The sequence below is a fragment of the Chenopodium album genome, chromosome 3 (genome assembly GCF_948465745.1).
Source record: "Chenopodium album chromosome 3, dcCheAlbu1.1, whole genome shotgun sequence".
Lineage (NCBI taxonomy): Eukaryota > Viridiplantae > Streptophyta > Magnoliopsida > Caryophyllales > Amaranthaceae > Chenopodium > Chenopodium album.
Window position 1 is genome coordinate 67144080 of NC_137836.1, and position 18640 is coordinate 67162719.

At 31.9% G+C, this 18640-nt stretch overlaps 1 protein-coding gene across 1 annotated transcript; it reads right to left on the bottom strand.

Moving 5' to 3' along the window:
- Window positions 1-6743: 6743 nt before the first annotated feature.
- On the bottom strand, window positions 6744-15417 carry LOC145614992 (potassium transporter 5-like). Its single transcript, XM_081670079.1, has 8 exons — window positions 15232-15417; window positions 12809-13034; window positions 9653-9901; window positions 9166-9216; window positions 8724-8984; window positions 8155-8322; window positions 7803-8057; window positions 6744-7699 (listed from the first exon to the last, which is right to left on the bottom strand). Exons 1-8 carry the CDS (start codon window positions 15382-15384, stop codon window positions 6744-6746), a joined length of 2319 nt encoding a protein of 772 aa, XP_081526205.1. The 5' UTR covers window positions 15385-15417.
- Between the last annotated feature and the right edge of the window lie 3223 nt (window positions 15418-18640).

Here is an 18640-nt window from a genome sequence, read left to right on the forward strand (position 1 = left end):
AAACTCAAGGTCGAAGGTACATCCAATTATTGAAATTCCTGTCACAAATAATTTTCAATATAATGTAATATTTGCTGGAAATTTGGCAAATGTTCCTGCTCTTCCAGACTATAGGAGAAACCCTCCAAACTCACCAAGTTCAGATTTCTCTTCCTCTTCATCTGATATTTCTTGTGTTGAGACTGATTTTAGCTTTCCGGATTTATCTGATCGAGTTACTGATCGAGTTACTTGGGCAAAAAAACGGGTACTAAGCTCTACATTACCAAGGACTCGTTCAACTGGTAATATTCATGAAAATGACTTTGTTACTACTAGTTGGGGTTTCAAAAGGCGAAAAATGCGTCTTTTGGAATTACAGGAGAAAGGGGGCTTTAATATGTGGAGAGAGGGGGGTACAATCTTGTACTCAAAAGCGATCTCTGATATTGATATGGCTCGTGATCTGGAAGTGGAAGTAGGGGAAGAGGTATCTTCCTTGCTTTCTAAAAGAAGGGAGATTGATGATTCTGTCTTTTTTTTTTAGAAAGATAACATGCAATGTGATGATTGTGTTGATGATGTTCTCACAGTTAATCTGAAACTTTCGCTTGGTGTTAACTCTAAGGGTGTGGAAGCTGGCCCGTCACAGCTCCCATACTTATTATGAAGACAATAGCTTGGAATTGTAGAGGTATCAATGATGCCGGATCCTCTAAACAATCCTATGTCCTTTGGCTCAAACAAAAATTTATGCCTATGTTTATTTTTCTCTCGGAAACTAAGATGACAGTCCAAAAAGGTGTAACTATTTTCCAATCTAGTTCACCGCATTTTGTTTTCGGATCGGACTCGATAGGATCTAGTGGGGGCTTACTTGTGTAAGCTTGGAGCTCTTTTAATATTTCATGTTCTTTCTCTTCAAAAAATATTATAGCTTGTAATGTAGTAGAACCTAATGGTAATGAATGGAATATATTATTTGTGTACGGTGCTCCTATCCTAGAAAATAGGGAGGAGGTGTGGTTTTCTTTACTTTCACAAATTAGATTAAATCCCAATGTTCTAATTATTGGGGATTTTAATCAAGTTGAACACTCTTATGACAATTTAGGGGGTTCTAGTACAATTAAAGGGTGGAATATTTTTATGGATTGGAGATTCCATTCAAGATTATTGGAGGTGCCGTACCTAGGTCCAAAATATACTTGGACTAATAAAAGGGAGGATCATACTCTAGTTTTGGAAAGAATTGATAAAGCATATTGTGATAATAATTGGATGGAGAACACCCAAATGGCCGTGTGATTCACCAACCCTTTACTGTTTCGGATCATGGTGCAATCATTTATGATAGTGACTATGGAAAGCTTGTCCTAAGAAGACCGTATCAAATTGAGAATTGGTGTCTCCGATTTGAGGAAATTACCAACATCATTAAAGAGGTTTGGAAGGCGAATGTGAATGGCTCACATATGTTTGTGGTACAACAAAAAATGAAGAAATTAAGACCTCTACTACGACAATGGTGCTTAAAATATAGGAAATTTTGGGGCATAAATTGGAATGATTTCACTGAGACCTTAGCCAACGAAGCCTCAAGAATTAATATGGTTGAGGAAGGTATGGATTTTATTACTCTTCTAAAATCTAATATTACAAAGATTGATATAGACTTTCTATATTGGAAGCAAAGAGTTAAACAGGTTTGGATTAAAAAAGGAGATGTTTCTTCTAAACAAATGTATTCTAAAATGAAACAAAGACAGAGAAGAAATGAGATATGCATGTTGAAGGACTCTAATGAGGTTTGGGTAGAAGGTCGAGATAAGGTGATCCCTCTTGTAGTAAACTTTTTAAAAGATGTGTATGACCCAAAGTTGGAAGAAAATGATGGGGATGAGATTGATTTGGTTTTAAGGGAATTGGAGTTACCTATTTTATCAGAAGACGATAAAAGGATTTTTGAAAAAAGTATTACTCCAGAGGAAATTAAGGATGCCATGTTTGGAATGAAGAGTGATAAATCCCCGGGTCCAGATGGTTATAATGCAGAATTTTTCAAGCAGCACTGGGATATTGTTGGCCCTTCGGTGATTAATGGTATTACTAGCTTTTTTAATAGTGGTTTTATCCTAAAGTCTTGGAATGAATCCATTTTGGTTATGATCCCTAAAATTGATAATCCAGAAGAAGTCGGGCATCTTAGACCAATAAGTTTATGTAATACCATCTACAAATGTGCTTATAAATGTATGGTAAATAGAATAAAGCTAGTCCTTCCAAATCTTATTTCGGATTACCAACATGCTTTCGTACCAGGGAGACATATGTCAGATAATATCCTACTTAGCCATGAGCTTCTCCATATGGTTAATAACAGAAAGAAGGGGGCAGATATGGCTGTGGTAAAGATGGACATGAGCAAAGCGTATGACCGAGTAAGATGGGATTTTTTTGTTAAGGTTCTGAAGAAATTTGGCTTTCCGGACCATTGGATCTTGCTGTGTAAACAATGCTTTTCAACAGTTTCTTACAAAGTTTTGATAAATGGAAGTGTTTCCTCAAATTTCAGTCCCAGCTGTGGTTTGCGGCAAGGTGACCCCCTTTCTCTGTATTTATTTTTGTTTTGTATGGATATTTTTTCACGAATGCTACAGCTAGCAGAAGACATCAATCTTATTAAAGGTATTAAGCTTTCGAGACAATCCCCAAGGATTAATCACTTATTTTTTGCGGATGATGTCCTTCTGTTTTATCATCCATCAGAAGAGATATGTACTTCTCTTTCTACTATTATCGGTCGATTCTGTAAGATCTCAGGGGAACAGTTGAATTTGAACAAATCCTTTATCAAATTCAGTCCGAGCACTACCCTGGGAAAGCAGGATGCTTATAAAAGTATTTTGCGAATAAACAAAACAACAAACCTGGGGCTTCACCTTGGTGCTCCAGTTGATCTCCTTCCAAGTAGAAGCTCAAATTTTAACTTTCTAGTGGATAAAATTACGGGGAAAATTTTGGCTTGGAATACTCTCAATATTTCTTTCTCTGCAAAAATAATTCTGGTAAATACAGTACTTATCTCGATGGAAGCACATGTTATGAATTGCTTCAAGCTTCCTTGTGCTATTGCTAGCAAGATTGAGAGTCTGGTGATGAGATTCCTATGGGGGAATAAAGGTAGTAAGGGTATTCATTGGGTAAAAAAAGAGATTGCTCAATTGCCTAAAGGAATGGGGGGCTTAGGGATCCGAAATATTGAAGCCCTTAATGATACCTTACTAATGAAGCAAGCCTGGCGTATGCACAATAACCCGCAATTATTGGTATCTAGAATCTATGCTATGAAATGCCCTTCTATGCTGTTAAAAGGGAAGGCTCTTTCATTGAAGAACAAAAGGATTTCATGGGGAATGAGGGGAATTCGGAGTAGTGAATCGAAGTTTAAAGATGGTCATGGTTGGAAGGTTGGAAATGGGGAAAAATTTATGCTTTTCGGGATATTTGGGTTGATAGAAGAACTCCAGAGCCAAATTCAAATGTAACTCTCCGACAGGTCTTAAGAGGCAAGGTAAGTGATTTAATTAATAAAGAAAATAATATGTGGGATGCTAGGAAACTACGGGATTTTTTCCCTTTAGCAGAGGCAAGAGCAATCGGGGCTATGGAATTGCCGGAGACAGACAGAGAGGATGTGTTGTGTTGGAATCTTACCAAGACTGGAGACTTTAGTACGAAATCGGGTTACGCCTTCTTACTCGGTAAACAAATACAGAATGATAGAATTACACTTGATGAGATAAAGTTTCTAAAGTTTATGTGGAAACAGAACTACTACCGAAATGGAAAATTTTCATTTGGAAGGTTTTTTATAATGGTTTGCCAGTTAAGAGTAATTTGCTTCTTCGTCATCTTAGCACCTCGAGCTTGTGTGAAATCTGTAAAATTGAAGAAGAAAATATGAATCACCTTTTAAGACAATGTGATACTCCAAGGAAGGTATGGTTTGGTGGAAGCCTTGGTATTAGATCGGAGGAAAACTTGGAGAGTACTATTCAAACGTGGTTAATATGTTATATCCGACTCTTTTATAGTCAGGATGGTTCCGAGAGTGAGAGAGTTCCAATCTTTGTGGCTACCCTGTGGGAGATATGGTTAGCAAGGAATGACTTCATTTTCAGAGGGAACAAGGTGCCTGCAGAGGAAATATTGGAAAAGATTGACAAGCGTATGGAAGAACACCAGACCTTTATCAACCAAGGTACGACTGGGGTTGAAGATTCTTACCCAACAGACTTAGATCCAGTACGACCGCCAGGATTCCTTTTGGCAAGTTTAGGGAAGTCTGATCAAGGTTTCTCTAATCTACTGATACAATTTGATGGTGCTTGGAATAAACAAACAAAGAGGATGGGTATAGGTTGGGCTCTAGTAGAGAATGGAGTATTGATAAAGAATTATGGCTGCAATTTCGGAATGGCAAGTTCTGCTCTCCATGCGGAAGCTATGGCATGTCTACTTGCAATGAAATGGTGTATCCAAGAAGGTTTAAGTAGTATGGTCTTTGTCACAGATGCTGCAAATCTGGTTGATCTGTTGCAGAAGGGGAGGGCTAGAGATAAAACAATTGATTGGACCATCTCTGAAATCAAGGAAAAGGGAAAGAACTTTAACTGGTGCATTATTCGCAAGGAAATTAGGGCAAAAGTGGAAGTAGCACATAGAATAGCCAAGGATGCAGAATCCTTTTTAATTTAGTCTGTTACAGTTTCTTCAATTATGTAATTCTGCTTTTTCCAATGTAAAAAAAAATAAAAAAAAAATAAACGAAAATAACAATTTTAGAAATTAGAATGTCACGAAACTATAGATTTGCACTTTTTATTGAGATTCAAAGTAAGGAAAAGATACAAATCCTACAAATAATAACAATTAAACATTATTTAAGGTGTAAAATGTCAATTTTTATTTAAAAAAAATGAAAAAAAAAAAAAAAAAGGTAAAATTATGTTCAATAATTTACCAGCGGGAGGATGAAGGTGGTGGTGGTTCTGGTAGGAAGCGGAACGGTGGAGGAACCTGAAACAAAAGGGGTGTTGGTGGTGGTTATTAGGGTTAAATCAAAAAAAAATTAAAACATAAAAATAAAAAAAAATATATAAAAATACCTCACCGGCATTGCAGCCGGAATTCTTGGAATGTCGCCGGCCGGGTAGGTGTGACGGCGACTGCTACAAGCCAGTGGTGGCTGTTCACAAGCCCTGGTGGTTAGTGGTGGCCTTTTGCGAATTTAAAAAATAATAAAAAAAAAACCTAACAGCGGCTTACCGTCGGGGAGAACAGCGGGATCCGGTGGTCGCTCAGGCGGAGGCGGCGGCGGCGTCCTTTCCTCTTCCTCTTTCTCTTTCTTTCTCTCTCTTTCTCCCTTTCTTTCTTTCTTTCTTTCTCTTTCTTCCCCCGTTTTTTTTCCTTGTTCTTTCTGGTTTACAAACCTAATTTCTAGTTCAAATTTTTGCGACGGAATTTATTTCTGTCGATAAATTTTTTCCGACGGAAAATTCCGTCGCAAATAATTTTGCTACGGAATTTTCCGTCGGAAATATAATTTTCTGACATAAATAAATTCCGTTGCAAATTTAGCGAGGGAATTTTCGTCGCAAATCATATTCTCCGACGCATTTTAGCAACAAACTTAATTCCGTCGCTGAAATTAAAGTTTGCGACGGAAAAATAGGTCCGTCGTAAAAATTCCGTCGGTATTAAGCCGTTTTCTAGTAGTGTAACGTGGTACCTAAAACTAAGTTAGTTGATTTTATTTACACACGTTAATCACATAAAGATTACATTACAACGAATGTTGTTATTCTTATTTAGTCCAAATTTGTGAAAGAACAAAAGTAAAAAAGATTCGCCTTGGCTTAAGTGATAAAACAATCAATTAATTTGTCCAATTCTAGTCTTGTTTAATGAAAAAAAATACTATGTCAAAATAATTAATTAAATGTTTAATTTAATGTAATCAAACAACAATAATTAATTTAAGTGATTTAAGACCAGAAAAGTAAAGTGATTTATCTAAGTGCTCGAGAATTACCACTTTTCCTTGTTAGATCTTCGTTTAGAACACTTATGGACTCCTTCTTGTTAGGAAACCTCCACTGTAATTAAGAACATAATAATTAAAGGGTAAGTGTTTGGGACAAGAGGGTTGATTATTGCATAAGTTCATAAAATACTACTGCTGACCTTTAGGTTATTTTTCTGTCTTTAAAGCTCGCTCGTATTGAACCTCTATTTATAGGAAATGGGTGAGATTAGGGTTTCGGAGATTCTGCTGCAGTAGGTGGCGCACGCAACTCTGAAGGTTGCGCGCGGCTACTGCATGCAAGTTATTTGAACCTCTGGTCTTGCGTGTGACTTTATGGTAAGATTCAATTTAGTATTTTATTTTTGAAATTCTGAATCTTTCACAAGCGCATCTATGTGGGTCGCGCTGGGTGCAAACACTGTAAATTTTTTGTTCTCTCTCAAATTTGATCCAAAGGCAAGGTTTGTTGTTTTTTATGTTTATAATCAAAAAAATTTATAGCAATTCAAGTAAAACAATAACAAAAAGATGTTAATACAAAAAAAGTATTTTATACTTCGTACTAACAAGTAAAACAAGAAACAAGAGGTAGTGCATTGATAATTATGCAACACAAATACACAATACTTACAATTTTGATCTAGTTACATACTTGAACGATAAACCTTTTAATTTATAGCTCATATGTCATACCAACTTTAAGCAATTGCTTACGAGGAATGTCAAACATTTTATTACTTTGTCTTAAATTCCTCTTCAAGAAATTGAATGCCATATCAATGACAATCTTCTTTCCAACACTAGACCCTTTACTTGCAATCACTTCGCTCTCACCCATCATGTGTACAACCCCAGAACACCGTGCTTGATCAATCATAACAATTTCATTTTCTAAGGCGTCTTCCTTAGCCTTTAACATGTATTCTTCATCCTCATCATCATCCTTGTGACATATAGAATCCTCTTCGTCGCTTTGATGATACATGCTTTGAGTTTGATAATCGTTTCCAAGAACCCAAAAGTCGTCCCTAATAAACTCCTTTAGCCTCTCTATTAACATCGTCTCAAAAGGTGCATCCTCATTGCGAGTTTCAGCATATCCATACCTTACTACACAACGGAACACATTGAGCTCCCTAGGATGAACTCTTCGAAAGAGAAATCGTTCCTCTAGAGGGATTTTACTAACAGGCAATGACTTGACGGAAACAAATACCAGCACTGAATGCAAAGCAGGGATGTTCTCCACATAATGGTTAAAAATAGGAGGTATTCCATGGACAAGTTCCGAATAAAAGATTGCTATCCCTGGAATTCGACACAAGTTGCTTCGACTGACAATCTCCCTTAGTGTATCGGGTGAGACCTTGTTTTCCATCTCATAGTAGTACCTCTTTCGATATACATAATTCCAAATGAACATTATAGTTAGTAGGATGCTCGCAAATGCTATTGGAAAGTATCCGCCATGTGGGAATTTGTATAGTACTGCGCTCAAGTAAACGAGCTCAACTGACATTATGCAACACACATACATTATCACTAGTATTATGTGCTTCTTCCAAATCACAAGCATTACAAGAACTATGAAAGACGAAGTGATTGTCTCAGCAAATACCACTGCAATGCCTGAAATATAAATGTGAATCATTCATTAGTTAAAACAAAAGTTGTGCCTAATCTAGGCAACTAAAAGACCGTGTTTAGAGCATGAATAATAAAGGTAACATACCATAAGCATGACCAATCTTTTCGGTTGTTCTGAAAGCAATCGTGACAAGTACACTAGCCAACATGAGGATATAGTTAATTTCTGGGATATATACTTGACCTTCGAATTTGGCTGATGTATGAACAATTTTAACACGAGGGAAACATCCTAACGCAAGGGACTGTTGGATGATAGAAAATGTCCCGGAGATCATGGCTTGGCTAGCTATGATCGCTGCTAGAACAGCTATGGCGAACATTGGCCAATAGAGTGGACCTAAAAAGGAAACAAATCAAGCAATCAAATTTCTTACACTTTTTAGTCACAGAGTAATTGAGGTACATAATACAATAGCAGAGCAACTGGTTATTACCTGGTATTGCGTTATAAAATGCATTTCCAACTTTATCTTGATGCAATCGAAGGAAAGATGCTTGTCCTGAGTATGTCAACATAAGAGCAGGGTATGCAATAGATGATGTACTTATTTGGATCGACCGAACAGAAAAATGTCCAACATCAGCAAATAATGCTTCAGTCCCTACAAATGAATACATAAAACTCTTATATTAGGCTAATGTTGGGCAACAATTCTTTCTACACTTAAATACAATAAGAAAGATTGTATATCCTTTAGTACTACGAGAAATTCCCTGTTTCTCATGGTGAGAAACGAAATTTGTTTCTCATGGGGGCATTTTCGTGAATAAATCAGTAACTTTTTCATTATTGTGGGCTCCACAGTTGAATAAAGTTGTTGATTTATTTACGAAAATGCCAATGAGAAACAAATTTGTTTCTCATCGTGAGAAACTGGGGCACCCTCTAAGTAATCGCTATATATATTGATCAATGGTACACACTCCAATTTAAAGAGTTTTCCCGAAAACTAACAAATAATGTGCACTTAAATAATAAAATTTAGATGAGGGCTTGACAAACCTGTGACACAAAGGACTACACCGCCGAGAGAAATCCAAGCATCTTTGCCATTCCTTACGAAATATTGAATGATGTACCATGGATTAACAGCTTTAATAACCGTAGGATCATACTTAATGAAATTGAAAACACCAATTCCAGCATTCATTATAAACCAAATGCTGACTATAGGAGCAAAACTATAGCCTACTTTATCTGTTCCAAATCTTTGAGCAGAGAAAAGAATAATCAAAATGCCAACAGATATCCAGACCACCTTTCCTATGAAAGAAATACAGAACAAAGAGTTATCATAATCGCGATGATCACATATACATCATTCAACTTAAAGTTATGCTGTTAAGAAACATTAACTAGTGATTGAAATAAGATCAATTGTACCATGAAGAAATTAGCAATACTACAAGTTCTAATAATTATGCTTTATAATAAGTTTTGTTACCTTCTGTGAAAATAGGTGAAGCTTCTCTTAACCCTCCAACCGCAGATAAAACTGGGGATCAATGTACATAAAACATAGAAAAATGTTAGTTGAACTTCCGTTGCTATACATTACATTATAAAGGGATCAGATATTTAATTATAAACATCATGTTAAGGATACTTTTGGTAATTTACTTGTTTAATTTTCTTTTATAATTTTTGCTAGTGTGAGATAATTAATATCTAACTTTTATAATTTTTGCCAGTGTGAGATTAAAGATATTTACGGTCAAAGATGGGTAAAAATTTGTATCGATTTACAAAACAGGAACATCATTATGAAACGGAGTGAGTAGTACAATAAGAATGAAAGATCATTACAAAATACAGGTTATAGTACATTTTTTTATGTTAGCTTTTTATGTGATTATAATGCTTATCTTAATTGTTCAAATAGGTAGTTCGTATAATATAATTTAGAAGAAATAATAAGATAAGATGGATACCTGATATAGAGGGAGTGAGGACACCATCTCCTATGACCAAGGAGGTTGAGAGCATTGTGACAAGCAAAAGAATGTATTTGGAAATTAAGCTATTTTCTAAGAAGGTTTTGAGCTTCAAAGACAATCCTAATTGATTGCTTGGCAACTGAAGTTGATAGTTTGATACATCTTGATCTTCTGCTTGTTGACTAGGGAGCAAACCCACCTTTGCATTTCGGCACAAAAGGGAATACAACGCAAATGTTCCACCTATTTCCGTGTCACAACTTTAATCAGCAATCTATAATATATTTTTTTATCGATATATGAATATTATAAAAAGTTAGCATTTTGAACACATATGAACAAATCCAATAACAATAAGTCAATAATAAAATCTGTAATATTTATTTTTATAAATTACTACTCCGTATTTTGATCAAGATATAACATGGTAATGATAAAAATTAAAGGAAATTATGAATGATTAATAATATAAAAAAGTACGGAGTATGTTTTCTTTTAAATATTTAATGTTTGTATTTTAAAAATTAAAAATAAATAAAATAATGACTAGTCTTTCTTCAAAATAAGTAAATTATACTCCCTCCATTCCAAAATGATATTACTGTTTGGAATCTTTGACTTTTAAAAAATAAGAGAGAATCTTCTAAATTTCTCTCAATCTATATTAACAAATATAGTCATGCATGTGAGATCCTTTTTGATTCGTGTTGGTGAGTAAATTATTAATATCTAACTTATACTGAGTATAATTTTTGCTAGTAAGAGCTTAAAGATATTTGCGGTCAAAGATGGATAAAAACTTGCATTGATTTACGTAAATAGGAACATCATTCTAAAATGGAGGGAGTAATGACTACTCTCGGAGTCCTTGATTTAACACAAATTGATATTCCGTATACTAATCAATCCCAATTGAATACTATTCAAAGTAGTTATTTTACCATACTAATTATTACCCATATGTTCAAATTATTTATCTCATTTTCATTTTAATAAAAGATAAGTAAGTAAGAATAAAGCGTGTAGATGATTGTAAGAAGTTAAAAGGGCAACTAAATTGTAACAAAGGAAAAAAAAATGTAACAGATAAATTTTAGAAGCGTTTATTCCAACTAAGTTTAAATTTCATATTAGTAAAACAATAACATTTTGCCTATAATGGAGTTTTGTACTGTAAGTAAAATCGAGTAAACAAACTCCCAATTAAAAATTATGACTACCTACGTATAGTGTATACCCCGTAAAATGTATTCCTGAAGAGGAGGAGTTAATCGAACATATTGCAATAAATCTAGCACGGAGTAGTTTTTTCTTTAAAGGACAACAAGGCAACAAAAAACAAGCACTTAGAGCATGTTCTGATTTACTAAATTGAATTGAATTTAATTGAGTTAAACTGATTGGAGCTGAGCTGAACTGAACTGAACTGAGCTGAACTAAACCGAATTGTTTATAAGAGAAGGAAATTATGAACTAAAGTGAGTTGAATACTTGAATTGAATTGAACTGAACTAAAATTAAGATGAAGAGAACATACCCTTATTAGAGTGAATCTACAAGAACATACAAGTTTAGGCGAGAATATTGACTTTATAATTAAAAACATGTGCGTAATAGTCATGATACTTTGAAAATATGCAAGTGATTACGAAAGGAATATTCTTAAATTTAGTTTGTATGACGTCAACATCCAAGTACATGGATACACTTAGCTACTTAACTTAAGCAGTTGAAGCCGCCAAGGTGCCAACTATAAGTCTATAAGTCAATAAATAGTCAATATTCTTCAAAAGACTATGGTACGTTTCATGATATAAGTTCTCAAAATTGGAATACAACAATTCATTATGTTTTTTGTATGTAATCATGTATTGCTTTTACTCATCATTCTAGTAAAATTTGAGTTCAATGAATTTATGAATGAAATTTAACGGCAAGATAAGCAGCTGATTAGCTTACAAATATAGTGTCATCCTCAAAATTGAAAATAATTTTGAGTATGACAAATTTGTTAAAACATTAATCACAAGGGTCATTTATATTGTAAGAATGTAGCAATTGGTTGCCCTGCACACTTGTAGTGGTGGTTTTTTTTTTTTAATCAATATCTTTCTATTTAAGCTCCTATGACCAATTCTCATGCTACTTATGATTTTATGAATAGGTACTATCAATATTTGCCCCAAATTTATGACATAAATTTTCTCTACTCTACTTAAAAGTCAACAAAACAACAAAATATATATATATATATATATATATATATATATATATATATATATATATATATATATATATATATATATATATATATATATATATATATATATATATATATATATATATATATATAGCAAAGTCTCTTCTTATAAAGACAAGCAGCTTAATGTCATTTAATGACCTAAACCCCTTAAAGGACATGGACGTGACCTAGTCATACTCTTTCTCTCTCTTAAACTCAATTATGTACATTTTTTTGTAAAAAAAAATAGTATTTTTTTCAATCTTGACGCCCGCATTGGTTGGCTTTACTATGAACAATATAATTTTCACTACTAAAAAATTTAATTTTCTTGTATAGAATTTTTATATGGGTGAAGATTCCCTCCACCAAGGGGATATTATATAGGATAGTTAAAGTTGTTTTAATATGTACTAAATTATTATTAAAATTTACAAGTACATAATAATTTTTTCCTCCTTTTATAAAAGTGTCTTTTTCATTCTTAAACTAATGCTCCGTTCACTTCACCTTATTTTTGTTGAATTGAAATTATTTACAGAAACAAAATAATATTTGTTGAAATTAAATTATTTTTACTGAATTTAAATTAATTTTACTGAACTAAAATTAATTTTACTGAACTGAAATTATTTTTACTGATTTTATATTATAATTTTTCTTTAAGATAACTGAATTTTACTGAACTAAACTTATTTTTACCGATCTGAAATTATTTTTATTGAACTGAAATTATTTTTACTGAAGTGAAATTAATTTTATTGAACTAAACTTATTTTTACTAAATTGAAATTATTTTTACTTAATATTATTTTTTAAGGTGAAGTGAACAGGCCTAACAAATTTAGTCAACACCGCTAAATATATATATATATATATATATATATATAAAGAAAATGATGACTTACCCTTTCCATTGTCATTTGCCCTCAAGACAATAAAGACATACTTGATCAAGGGTAGCAAAGTAATTGTATAGTAAATGAGTGAAAGAACTCCCAATATATCATCTCTATTTTTAATTCCATTCGAAAAAGTGCTTGCATACACATATAGTGGCGAAGTACCGATGTCTCCATAAATCACACCTACACTTTGGAAAGCCAACGACAATACAACTGCCCAACTTACATCCTATTCAACAAAGAAAAAAAAAAAAAACAAATTAATTTATTGGAATTAGCTAATTAATCAAGAAAATAAAACCAAGATGTGAAAATAATGTCATGCTATTAATAATAATGTAACAACAAGTCTAATACAACTATACAAGTAATGTACTATTTTTCTTTTTCATTATCAAATGTTAATACTTCATTCATTTCAAAATAGATGATTCAAATGTACACCATTATGACTTTATTTGTGCATTATAAATGAGACTGAATAAAGTAGATTATGTATAGTTTTTGAATTTTGAATATCAGTTTTTCATAATTTATCCTCCGTACATTTAAATATTGGTCAAAATTGATGTATTTATCAATGTGCCAATCAAAATAAGGTATTATTTTAAAGGACAGTTTTGTAATGGCTACAATAAAATTGTAGCCACCACAAGAATGAAATCTACACCCTTGATTATCATTATGTAAATTAGGACCGTTGATTTTAGTTGACCATAAAAATACCCAAAAAAATTTCTTTAAAAGTTTTTCCTTAATACTCTATATTGCATTGATGATTTTCTGCAAAGTATGAATAACAAAACAATCCACTTAACATGAAATCCATCAATTAGTGCAAGAACGAACAAGGAGAATTATGGAGAGGAATAATTAAATAATTATGAACTATCCCATGTATAAAATTGTATTCGTTTTTGAAGGTCATCGGTTGACAGTTTTCCATTGATTGTAATTGGTAATACTTTAATCCTATCTATAAGAATTGTTCCTCCATACAAATTTATTGGAGATTTAGGTTAATAGGTTAAAGGTTGAATACTTGAACTGCGTCAATGGCAGCGACAGTTTTTTTTTTTTTTTTTTTTTTGTAAAAAAGTAGTTTTAAGAAAAATTTTATAATTTAGAAGTCAATATATGAATGGACAAGATTAATCATTAATATTTAAACGGTTGAGATTAAAAGTAGTTACAATGGCTACATATTTTATGTAGCCATTAAAATAGTCTTATTTTAAAACTAAAAGAGTAATTTACATTATGTGTAATTTACTTAAGAGAATGTAGGGAAAGTAATACAGATTTGTTATAATCCTCATTTGGCTATGTAGCCAATTCGAGTTGGAATAGAGATGAAGATAAAACTCAATTTGAGGGCATACACAAATTTGGTAAGGGGTTAGGGTGGCACATGCCCCGCAAATTTTATGAAATATGGAGTATATATTATATTTACAAATTACAACAACAAAAATAGGGCTATTAAGTGCTCCACCACATTAATTACAGGCTAAGTTCAATAGGAAGAAATGAATGTATTTTTTCCAATAATGAAAAAGAAATCTCCAAAACTAGTTCAAGCTTCACACTAGTTAAAGTGAGTTGTGAATATTTAACAGCAAGTGAAATATGAGGACCAAGAATTAGTAGGTGGGATTTTATTACTCCTTTTTTATCTCTTGTACAGTAAGTGATGAGAAAATAAAAAAATAAAATATTAGTTCTATCGAGGGTCAAGCCTAGAAACAAAGAACAAAAATTTAACAATTAAAATGTTATAAGTTAATTAAATGGTTGATTTTTTATTTTTATGGGTTTAATAATTTGTTCCTCAAATTTTTGTAGGTATTATGATGTAATTAAAAGAAGTTTGAAAAGGAAACAACATTTTCCATTTTTCTTACCACCCTAATAATATTGCTAGTTAAACTACTACCTCCGTTAAATGTTATGTGTACGTTTAGGGTATTATTTGTGAGATATAAAATATTCCAAAATTGCAATTAACATTTAACGGTGTAGTAATTAACAATGTGAAAATCTGAACAATAATGGAATTCATAAAATTAATCAATCTTGTCCTAAAACAGTAAAATTAAATACTCCCTCCGTTTTTAAATACTTGCTCCATTTCTCCATGCACGGAGTTACAGGAGATATTGGAGAAAATAATAGAATATGGAGGTAGTGGGGTTGGTTGAAGAATAAAAAATTATAAAAAGCAAAAGTAATGGAGAGAATTCGAAGAGAGAGAATATATATTGGGTCCACTAGGTGAGAGAAATAAATTAAATATTGTAAAAGCTTTCCAAATAAGAAAATTAAATAAGTATTTAAAACGACCGCAAATGAAAAGTAGAGCAAGTATTTAAAAACGGAGGGAATCTACATCAACCATGCATGGAACAATGAAGAACAATTATTACCTTGGAGTCATGAGCATGGTGGCCTTTAACGTTAGCGGATTCGAGATCGAGGGAATCGTAACGATGTAGTTTCGTCTTCCCTTTGATCTGAGGATAAGCAATTTCTTGCTCATCGTTGTTCATGATATTATCATCATTTGACATTTTTAACATAGAAAATTCACTTGGAAAATAAGAAGAGAAAAGGATGACTTAGGAGTTTTTTTTGCACTTACTTTGGAATGGAAAAGTTACAAAAAAGGGGGGGGGGGGGGGGGGGGGGGGGTTTAAAGGATTAATTCTACGTACATAAGCCCAACACTCATGAGATCCATGGTATAGTGCTTAGAATCTAAAAGTCTAAACACGAGAAAGAACTTATTTTTGGTAGTATTTGGGAAGGGTGTTAACTGTTTAAATTAAGTAAAACTTTGGCTTTTCATAATATGCGGGTTGGTGTAATGTACATTTAAGACTATTTTTTAAATGCCTTTGTTTATTTGGGAGAGTTTATAAATTTAAGAGAAATTTGTGAAAAAGATCCTATTAAGTGGTCGAATTTTAGTAAAATGACCTTTTAAGTGAAAAGTTGTGAAAAAAGACCTTTTAAATTGTATTATGTTTTTAGGGGGTACTTGGGTGAGTTTTCTTGGTGGTCAATGCCGGAGCCCCGATGTTGACTTTCACATGTTAGTCACGTGAATAAAATAAAAAAATTATTTTTTCCACCAAATTTTAGAAAGAGGAAGGCGGGAAAATGAAAGGGGTAGTTCGAGAAAGGAGGGAAATTTGGGGGGAAAGTAATTTTTTATTATTACTTTTAACTCACGTGACTAACACGTGAAAGTCAACGGCAAAGCTTCGATGTTGACCACCAAAAAAAACTAACCCAAATACCCCCTAAAAAATCATACAACTTAAAAGGTTCTTTTTCACAACTTTTCACTTAAAATGTCTAATTATAAAAAAAAATCGACCATTTAAAAGGTTCTTTTCACATATTTCTTTAAATTTAAAGTGCGGTGTTTATTAATATATCGTCAAAAAAAAATTATATTAGTTACGTGTAACTGTTACTTTGATATTTGGATACCACAATTTATAATGATTCTAACAAGATGTCATATAAATAATAAATAAATAAATAAAAAATAAATGGTACGCAATAGATGGTCAACGTTTTTTCAGTCGGACCCATACATGGTAATTAAGTGAGTAAAGCATATGAATCAAGAAAAAAAAAAAAAAAAAAAAAAAAAAAAAAAGAGAGAGAGAGAAAAGAAAAAAGTAAGTAAAGCATACAAGAATTAGACTTTCATTTTTTGTTCTCAAAAAAAAAAATAATAATAATAAATGAGTAACATGTTAGTGATTATATTCATAACTTGATTGGCTAAAAAACTGATACGAAGTAGTACATTATTTGATGTTTAACTAGTGTGTGATCCCGGGTTTTGCCCCGGATGACATTTTGAATAATCTAATATATATATATATATATAGGGGAGTTTTTTCCCGAGTTTTTAGAGAGCCACTTAGCATCTAATTTTCTTAGAGCGCCACATAGGATTATAAATTTTTGTTGTAGCCAATCAAATAAGAGATTATTATATTTCTTTTATAATTAAATAATTCAAATGCCACGTAAGCAAAATTGGCGAATACAATTTTTAAGTTTAAAGTAATTATATATTATATATTATCTTTTGATATTAGGAATTTTATCTAAGGGCCTGTTCCGATTGACTGAACTCAGCTGAACTGAACAGAACTGAACTGAACTTATTAATTAATGATTTTTAACTACGGATTAGTGATCTTTGATTATTTATTGATTATTTATTACTATACATATGTGTATATACAAATGTACATATTATTATTATTATTATTATTAATAATAATAATAATAATAATAATAATAATAATAATAATAATAATAATAATAATATTATTATTATTATTATTTATTGATTATTATTATTAGTATCAGTATTATTATTATTATTATTGTTATTATTATTATTATTATTATTATTATTATTATTTATTGATGATTATTATTATTATTTATTGATTATTATTATTAGTATTATTATTTCAATTATTATTGTTGTTGTTATTATTATTATTATTATTATTATTATTATTATTATTATTATTATTATTTATTGATGATTATTATTATTTATTACTTATTGATGATTATTATTATTTATTACTTATTGATTATTATTATTATTGTTGTTGTTGTTGTTGTCGTCGTCGTCGTCGTCGCCGCCGCCGTCGTCGTCGCCGCCGCCGTCGTCGTCGTCGTCGTTGTAATAAGAGCTTAAAAGAATGAAATTTGACTTTATATCATTAGCAATATCATTAGACGTAAATTAAGAGCTGAACTGAACTGAACTGAACTGAACTGAGCTGAGCTGAACTGAACTGAACTGAATTGAACTGAACTGAATTGAACTGAACTGAACTGAACTAAATTTCAACGGAAGAGAACAGACCCTAAATATATAACAAATTTTAGCACATTAATACAAAAAAAAATATTTAAAAAAAAAAATCAAACAAACCGTGCATCGCACGGGCTTCATCTAGTTTCATTTTTATTTTAGACACTATAAAAGATATGTTAATTTTTTATTGTGTGATAATTGACTGACATGGTTGTAAAGTCAATTTTGTTATGAGTGGTTTGGGGTTCGAATCTCCGAGTCTTCATATTTTTATGAGATGTGGCAAAGTGACATGGCGACATGAATTGTTTGTAAAAGTGACATGGTGTAATATAGAAGATTCTCCGTGACACATGTACGTTTTTATAAACGCATTTTAATATATTAGTATAGATTTAGTGGAAATTATGGACCATGAGATGCGGAATTTTATGATAGCATTTAATTCATATGTGATTTTTCATGGTACATATAAGAATTCACAGTCTACCTCCATTTTTTGTTATTTGCAATAAAGAGATATTATTTATGAGACATACAAAAAAATTTTATTACTATGGTAAAAATGGATGTAGTATTGTAGACACCTAAAAATGTCTCCCCAAAACCAAACCCGATGATGAATAACCTTTCACCGCCACTATTGGTCAGGTTTAGTATTTAATCCCGAGAGTGCTTAAAAAATCATATTTTATTAAATTCATATTTTTGAACAGTCCATGGATTAGTCTTGATGTTTGGTAAAAGCATAGTTTTAATTTCAGCCCAAACTTATTAATTAATTTTTAGCCCAAACCTTTTTTATTTTATTGTTTTATTATTTATTTTTGGCCCAAACCCTTTATTTATTTTTATTTAATTATTTTCTTATTTTAGCCCGAATAATAAAAAGTCAGAAAAGGCCCGAAATTGTCAATCGACACTTAAAATGCGGAAGGAAATTTGGGTTAAAAATGTATTTAGACGGAAAA